The sequence below is a fragment of the Cricetulus griseus genome, chromosome 4 (genome assembly GCF_003668045.3).
Source record: "Cricetulus griseus strain 17A/GY chromosome 4, alternate assembly CriGri-PICRH-1.0, whole genome shotgun sequence".
Lineage (NCBI taxonomy): Eukaryota > Metazoa > Chordata > Mammalia > Rodentia > Cricetidae > Cricetulus > Cricetulus griseus.
The window spans coordinates 177,097,510-177,105,905 of record NC_048597.1 but is presented as its reverse complement, the minus strand read 5'-3'; the positions used below and the strand labels follow the sequence as shown (position 1 = coordinate 177,105,905).

General features: G+C 47.3%; 1 protein-coding gene across 1 annotated transcript in view; it reads left to right on the top strand.

Annotated features, from left to right (window-relative positions):
• The window catches only part of Ankdd1a (ankyrin repeat and death domain containing 1A), a 24,701-nt gene extending 16,871 nt beyond the window's left edge, over positions 1-7,830 (top strand). Inside the window, exons 11-14 of the mRNA XM_035443777.1 lie at positions 806-901; positions 1,426-1,630; positions 3,219-3,350; positions 5,405-7,830. Coding sequence (XP_035299668.1) covers positions 806-901; positions 1,426-1,630; positions 3,219-3,350; positions 5,405-5,466 — 495 coding nt within the window. The 3' untranslated portion in view covers positions 5,467-7,830. The remainder of the gene's footprint in view (positions 1-805; positions 902-1,425; positions 1,631-3,218; positions 3,351-5,404) is intronic.
• The last annotated feature ends 566 nt before the right edge of the window (positions 7,831-8,396 follow it).

Sequence of the window (8,396 nt, the reverse complement as noted above, 5' to 3'; positions counted from 1 at the left end):
CAAGGTCAGTCAGAAAGGTGAAGGTCAGAGTTGGGGGCCATATTAAGGCCAGACTTGGGAGGAACTCCCTGCTTTGAGCTGAACCCAGAATGCTGGCTGCACATAAAGAGCAGCTTCCCATCTCATTGCAGACCCCTGCAGGTGACTGACCATATAGGAGGCCTGGAGCAAAGGGTCTGGTGCCTGGGGGTTGGTAGGCAGATGTGGCAGGCTGGCCCATGCCATCTCCGCTCTGATTTCTTTATCTGAGAAATGAGAGTGGGGACATCATGTCAAAGGTGAGCTTGCTAAGCTCTAGGCCAGCGGTTCTCAACCTGGGTCAGGACCCCACAGAGGGTACCATATCAGACATTTACTTTACAATTCATAACAATAGCAAAACTACAGTTATGAAGTAGCAACGTATGCTTGGGGGTCACTACAACATGCAGAACTGTATTAAGGGGTCACAGCATTAGGAAGGTTGAGAACCAATGCTCTAGCCTTTTATATGTGTGTGTTTGTGTGTGTGTGCTCCCATATTGGTTACCCATGGAGGCCAGAAGAGTATGTGTACAGATCTTTGGTAATCAGGAGAGGTGCCAGGTTCCCTGGAGCTGAACCCCACCCAATGTGGGTGCTGGGATCCAAACTGGTCCTCATGGTAGAGTGGCAAGTGCTCTTACTCTCGGAGCCGTTTCTCCAGCCCAGCTCTAGTGCAGTTAGTCCTGATGAAACCAGAGATGGCTAATGGAATAACAGCAAGTCTAGAGGTGCCCTGCACCACTCTGTAGGAACTCCAGGTTCCTCTGCCTCTTCTTTGCAGCAAGGAAAAACAGCCCTGGCAGTGGCCGCCCGCAGCAACCATGTCAGCCTGGTGGACATGATCATAAAAGCTGATCGGTTCTACAAATGGGAGAAGGTACCACCTCCAATCATCTCTCCTTTTGGAAAGCTTTGGCAGTGTATGGAGCTGGCTTTGAGTCCTACCCTCAACTGATTCTGGGGACTCTATCTCTAAGTGGGTGGTCATCTCTGCCCTGTCCTCACTAAGATTGTGAGGACATGGAGATGGGAAAGCACCCAGACATACAGAAACAAGACAGACTCAATTCTGTGCTGGTGAGATCCTGGCCAAGGAATGAATTGGTTTGACTATGTAAACTTCATGGGTGACAAAGAAACGATGTGAAAACTGAGAGGTCTCTGGCCGGAGGCTTTTGGAGGAGGTGGCAGAGTGACTATGGTGATGGGTTGAAAGTCAGGGAGGTGAGTTCTAGACGGAGGAACGGTGTAGTGTCCAGTGGTCAAGGCAAGACACAGACAGGGTGATGGATATGAAGCCACAGGCCCATGCTGATTCAGGTTCCCAGGCTCTACCACCTGGATCTAAGATCATGAGGCAGGCCCCAGACGGCTCCTGCACTTTTGGGATCTGCCCCACAGGACCACCTTTCATGCAGGGACACCAGCCACCCTGCTAGGAAGAACTTGACCTTTAAGCAAGACCATCGGCAGGAAACGCAGCTGCTCCGCTCGGTGCTTTGGCGACTGGCCTCCCGGTATCTGAAGCCCAACGAGTGGAAGAAACTGGCATATTCCTGGGAGTTCACGGAGGCTCATGTCTGTGCCATTGAGCAACAGTGGACAGGTACTGCCTTACCCTGCCCTACGCCAGGGCAGACAGTGTGTGGGGGCATGTGAGCTGAGTTCTGAGTTCTGAGTTCTGTGCTGCTGGGGACGGAAGCTTGTGCAACCCACACCCTGCCCCAATCTACTTCCAAAGCATTCCTCCTGGCTTCTCGCTGGAACCCATACCCACAGTTTATACACTCTTCTAATGCCATTCCTTGGCGGGGGTGGGGGGGTGGGGGGGAGGGAGAGGCCACTGTCATCACTCTTACTTAACATAAGTTTAGACATCTGGACCCTGGTACAAAAGCATGAAAAAGAGACAGAAATAAAGAATATCGTGTTGGGGCAATGACTCAGTGGGTAAGAGCACTCGGCGTGCAAATGTGAGGCCCTGAGATCAGACCCATGGCCCTCATGAAAAGCTGGGCATGACCTTTAACCTCAGTGCTGGGATGTGCAGATAAAGAAGGATTATTAGGGCTCGTTAGCCAGCCAGCCAGCCCAAACACAACAAGCTTCAGCTTCAGTGAGACCTGTCTCAAGGGAGTAAGAGGATGGGTGATGCAGGAGAGCAGGACACTCGATACCCCCCTTTGACCTCCACATGCAAGGGCACAGGTGCACACACCATATGCACACACACACTCATATACATCACACACCCATGTACCATAAACACACACACACACGGGGGAGGGGGGACATAAATACTGGAAAAGGAAAAGAACAAATTCTTTATTTCAAATGATATAATTCCCATATATGAGGAAGTCCAGAAGAATCAAATGAAAAACGGAATTGATAACGGAATGAAATACTTAAATACAAGATAAGATAAATTGCAGGCTGAAATATACAAACACTATGTATTGTTAATAGATGAGCCAAAAGTAGATAGAAATTTTAGAGATTTCTAATGAACATCTAAGGCTGAGAACCATGAACCAGTTGGGGCAAAGACATAGCCAGCTGCCTCTCACTAGGCTGTTTTTAATCTTTATGTTAGATCCAACATGTGCCCAAGGTGTGGGCTGTGGTCTATTAGAGATGAAGCATATAATTGGGTACCTAGTACCTTGAAGACATAAGCCATTTTTTTTTAGAGTAGGCAAGTAGATGCCTCAGAGAAAACTTGAGGCTGTGGAACTTCTTCAGCCTGAGACACCAGTCACCCACCCACCCCATCTGAGAAGCTGTACCCTAACCCTAACCTCCAACCCAGGCCACCTATAGCAGAGAAAGGCCTCTTTCCTGCTGGGTGCATTTAAGATGCAGTAGAAGGCTATTGCGTGCTGTGTGCGCTCAAAGTTGATCCGTAAGGCTAAGATTTCTTTATTCAGATAAACACCAGCCCAAACGCAAGCCAGAGCGTGCCAAGAGGCCGCAAGCTAGTGTGCCCAGAGAGCAGGGGCATCCAAGTGTCCGCGGCCTCTTAAGAATTCTCTCCGGGTCATCTTCGACCTCCCCTGACCTCCCCTCACGGGCGTGGCCTGACACACCTGTAGGGGCTGCTAGGAGGTGGGGCTACAGTGTCTCCCTACAGAGGGCAGCTCAAGCGTGTTCAGGGAAGGAGCCATGGTGGCCTCTACTCTCATTATCTCCAGGAACCAGGAGCTACCAGGAGCATGGTCACCGGATGCTGCTCACCTGGCTGCATGGTGTGGTCACAGCTGGGAAGAACCCCAGCAAAGCACTGTTTGAGGGCCTCGTGGCCATCGGCAGGACAGACTTGGCTGGTAAGTGAGCCCTGGCTTGGGCCCTTGAACGGACCACTCAGGCCACAGCTCTGTGTGGCTGGTTCTGGGCAAACTAAGGCCATGGTGTCTTTGAGTAATCGCCAATGAACCTCGTGCCCTTCACAACTACCAAGTCACCAATGACACTATAATCTGTACCTCCCCAACTGTCTCTGCCTTCTAGTTTGGAACAAGGCTGAGACAGCCTTGGGACTTCTTTTTCATTAGGAGAGATGAGCTTAAAGATTGATCCCAGCCTTCTGAGGCCATCGTAAGGTACTTAACCATGCCACTCCCAAAAGCCTAACTTGAGATTCCCATAGTGGTTTGAGATTCTCAGACAAGCAAGATCAAAGCTGTGAAACTAATCCCTCATTAAAGGCAAACTGGCTGATGAAAAAGCCTTAAGCAATGGAGTGTCCTTCAACATGGGGCAGCTGCAGGTGGGCTACTAGGCAGTTACTTGCAGCCATGAAGGCTACCTTAGCTTTGAGGCAACAGGGAAAATAGCTCTTGCATGGTGGCTGTCCCACAGCTCCTCCAGCCCACACACAGTAATTTCAGGGTGGAGGGATTAGGGAATAGCTTTTTGTTGTTGTTGTTTTTGTTTTGTTTTCTAAGAGCATCTTTCTTTCTTTCTTTCTTTCTTTCTTTCTTTCTTTCTTTCTTTCTTTCTTTCTTTCTTTCTTTCTTTTGAAACATGGTCTGATGTAGCCCAGGCTAGCCTCAAACTCCATTTGTAGCTCAGGATGACTTTTTTTTTAAAGATTTTATTTATTTATTATGTATACAACATTCTGCTTCCATGTATATCTGCACACCAGAAGAGGGCACCAGATCTCATAAACGGATGGTTGTGAGCCACCATGTGGTTGCTGGGAATTGAACTCAGGACCCCTGGAAGAACAGATGGTGCTCTTAGCCTCTGAGCCATCTCTCCAGCCCTCAGGATGACTTTTAACATGTGTTCCTCTGCCTCGGCCTCACAAGTGCTGGGATTAGAGGTGAGTGTCAGACATTTTATAAGTTGCTGGGAAGAGATCTCAGGGCTTGGTTGATGAACTTGCTAGGCAAGTATTCCACCAGCTGAGCTATGTCCTCGACCTCATTTCCAAAATAATCTTTAAACAACAAAAGACATCTAGGTTTTAATTCCAGCACTCAGGAGGCAGAGACAGGAGAAATCACTACCAGTTCCAGACTAGCCTGGTCTACATAGCAAGTTTTAGGCCAGCTAAGGCTTTGTAGTGAGACCTTGTCTCAAAATAATCCACATACAAGTTCTTTGAAAAATTCTAAGTTTGTAAAATTACTTTCATTATTGGCCTGAGGTACTTACATAAGTAATAAAATAAGATGTTAACAGTTTTGTTTGGTTGGTTTTTTGTTTTTTTGTTTTCTGAGACAGGGTTTTCTGCATAACAGTCCTGGTTGTCTTAGATCTAGCTTTGTAGACCAGGCTGGCCTTGAACAGAGATCTGACTGCCTCTGCTTCCCAGTTGCTGGGATTAGAGATGTGCACCACCACTGCCCAACTCAGTTTTTTTATTGTTATTTTTGTTATTAATGTCTTGGGGTTCTTTGCCTTTTTGAGACAGGGTCTCATTATGTACTCTTGGCTGGCCTGGAATGTATGTTGACCAAGCTGGGACAAACTCACAGAAATCCACCTGCCTCTGCCTCCCAATGCTGGGATTAAAGGTGTGGGCCACCACATCTTTTCCCCAAAAATATTCTTTTAAAAATCTTTAGATGTTTATTTTATCTATGTCTGAGTGTTTTGCTTGCATGTTTGCATGTGTGTCAGAAGGTGTCAGATTCCCAGGAAGGGACAGCTGTGAGCCACCATGCAGGTGCTGGGAACAGAACTCAGGTCCTCTGGAAAAGCAACAAGTGCTCTTAACCACGGAGCCACCTCTCCAGCCCTCCCAAATATTCTTAAGAACAGCAATCATGTCTTCCCTATCGAAAAGCTCACAGAAAATTAGGACACACACCAACCCTGGGAGGCAGAACTGATGCAACTCAAGCAACAGGAGTCTTATGTTCCACAGAAAGAACCAGGAAGATGGCAAATGGCGAGCCCAGGACCCCCAGGAGGTGTACAGCCATGTGACCTTGTGGGAACACTTCGAGGCCACAGCACAGAAGAGGCTCTCCATAAGCGCTTTCAGAGCAGTCCCTGCGCACAGACCTCCAGCTGCATCTACTGAACCATAGACCCCAGCAGGAGGATGGGAGATGTGTTTATTCTAGGTTTTCTGGGTCACCCTATCCCAGCAGTGTGGCCCTTTGCAGCTCTCAGCTTGCTTTGTTGTGTTCCTGAGGGTGCATACGTGTGTACTTACAGCACACGTGTGTGGAGGCCAGAAGGCACTTGGCGAGCGGGTGTTCCTCCTCAGACACTTGGCGAGTGGGTATTCCTCCTCAGGTACTGTCCATCTAGTGGTTTTTAATTTTCAGACCGAGTCTCTCTCTATATTCCTGGCAGTCCTGAAACAACCTTGTGTTTCCGAGACAGGGCCTCTCTTTGGCCTAACTAGATTGGCTGGCCAATGAGCCCAGTGACCCTCCTGTCTTGCCTCCCCTTACAAGCATGTGCTACTGTGCCCTGGTTTTTGTGTGGGTTCTGAGGGTCAAACTCAGGTCCTTATGTTGCATGGCAAGTGTGCAGACTGAGCTGTCTCCCCAGGCCTCTCAGTCCTCTTTCTTTTCCATTATCTTAGAACATCAGGAAGCACCCCCTTGAGGTGCAAGGGGTGTCTTTACCGATAGGGTCCTGAGGTCCAGGAAGGAGAAACAGCTTGTCCAGGTCATACCACAGATCAAGCGGTATCAAACCAGCATTCTTCCAACCCCAGCCTTCAGGAAGGGCTTCATTCATCACCTTCCAATGGGGTTGTCCTTCAGCCATTAAAGACAATGCATTAATCTCTAATGCCAAACAGGCAGACACTGCCATGCTGATCCCACAGCTGTTGGTATGGATAAGTCTATTTGTATATGTTGACTGTCCAGGAGGCGGTCTTTTTTCTTCCCTCTAATTGGGTAATTGGATATAGAATTTTTTAAAATATTCTTGATCTTTTTAAATCTTGAAATCATTCCAGACTTACCAAAGTTGCAAAACAGTACTGAGAATATTCAAGTGTTCTGAACGAAGCTCTTGTAAACATTAATTCTTATACAGCTACAGTGTGATTTTGTAAAGTCTGGAAGTTAGAGGTTGGAGAGCTGGGTCAGTGGTTGAGAGCCCCTGTTCTTGCAGAGGCTCCTGTTTGGTTCCCAGCACCTATATGGCATGACAGCTCTCAACTATCTATGACTGACTATCTATGACTATCTCTGCCCTCTTCTGGCCTCCAATATTACTGCCTGTATGGTGTGTGTGTGTGTGTGTGTGTGTGTGTGTGTGTGTGTGTGTACAGGCTCGAGCTCATGCATGCATGCATGGCTCTGTGTGTATGTGTGTTCAAACAAACACTCATACACATGAAATCTTTTTTTAAAAAGTTAGGAAACTAACCATGTTTACATTAATCTCAGCCCACATTCAGATTTTGTCAATTGTTTGTCACCTCCTGGATAATATATCTGATCTGGGACCACAGATTACATTTAGATATTTTAGTTGTTATTCTATTGCATTTCTTTAGTGTTGGAAATTGAACACAGGATCTGACATATGCTAAATACATGCTATGCTACTAAGTTAACACCTTCAGCATTTGTTTTTATCTAGGTAAGTTCTCTCTGGTAACCCAAACTGGTTTCAAACTTCAGATCCTCCCACCTCAGTCTCTCAAATACTGAGATTACAAGGCATACACCCCCAAACCTGCCCTTGCCACACATTTACTTACTTATTGTGTGTGTCACACCTTTGGAGGGCAGAGGAGAGCCTTCCAGAGTCAATTCTCTCCCTCGACCTTGTGGGTCCTGGGCTTGAACTCAGGTCACCAGACTTGATGGCAAATACTTTAACCCACTGAGCCATCTTGCCAGACCACCCCCCCTTCCCTCTCTTAAAAGTCTTTCCTTTTAGAGTTAAAATGTTTTGTTTTATGTGCACGTTTTGCATGCTTGTATGTATGCACACCACAACTGTACCTGGTGCCTTTGGAGGCCAGAAGAGGCATCTGATTCCCCAAAACTGGAGTTACAGACACTGTGGGTGCTGGGAGCTGAACCCCGATCCTCTACAACAGCAACCAAGTACCCTTCTCTGCTGCTCCGTCTCTCAGCCCGTCCCCTCATCTTTAATAGTCCCACGAGAAGTAGAACATGCTGCGTTTACATTGCTGTTTCAGAGCTGTACATCCAGGATGAGCCCACTGGCTATTGTGGCTACTGAGCACTGTACATTGGGAAAGGCCGAGGAACTGGATTATTACTATTATTATTATTATTATTTTGGGGGGTTTTCAAGACAGGATTTCTCTGTGTAACCCTGACTGTCCTAGAACTTGCTCTGTAGACCAAGCTGGCCTCAAACTCACAGAGATCCATCTGCCTCTGCCTCCTGAGTGCTGGGATTAAAGGTGTGCGCCACCACTGCCCCCTTTTTTTTTTTTTTTAACCCAGCTTTAACTATTGGAAAAAAATAGTAAAAATAGAAAAAATAGTAAATGGTGGCTTTGGTTTTTGTTTTTGGAAGTACTGGTGAAGAAATTGCCCCTGGATTTGCCTTGTCACTTTCACTTCTCCAGGTATGGGCTGTAACTGAGACAGGGGATCCTGGTCTCGGGTTGTCAGGAGCCTAGGCCAGACAGAAGGCCGATATCTGAAAGCTGCAATGTAGCAGGTGAGGTGGGTTGGTCATTGTCACCTCCTGCAGCTGTTCTGAGCCTTTCCTGCCACCTCCCTGCAGGGTCACTTTAGCCACTAACCTATTTCTAACCCATTCTTTCTATAACTTTAGTGGGCTTTTTTGTTTTGTTCTTGAGACAGGGTCTCACTATGTAAACCAGGCTATTCTGGAACTCTCTGCATAGACCAGGATGGCCTCAAATTCACAGGGTTCTTCTTCCTTCTGCCTCTCAAGTA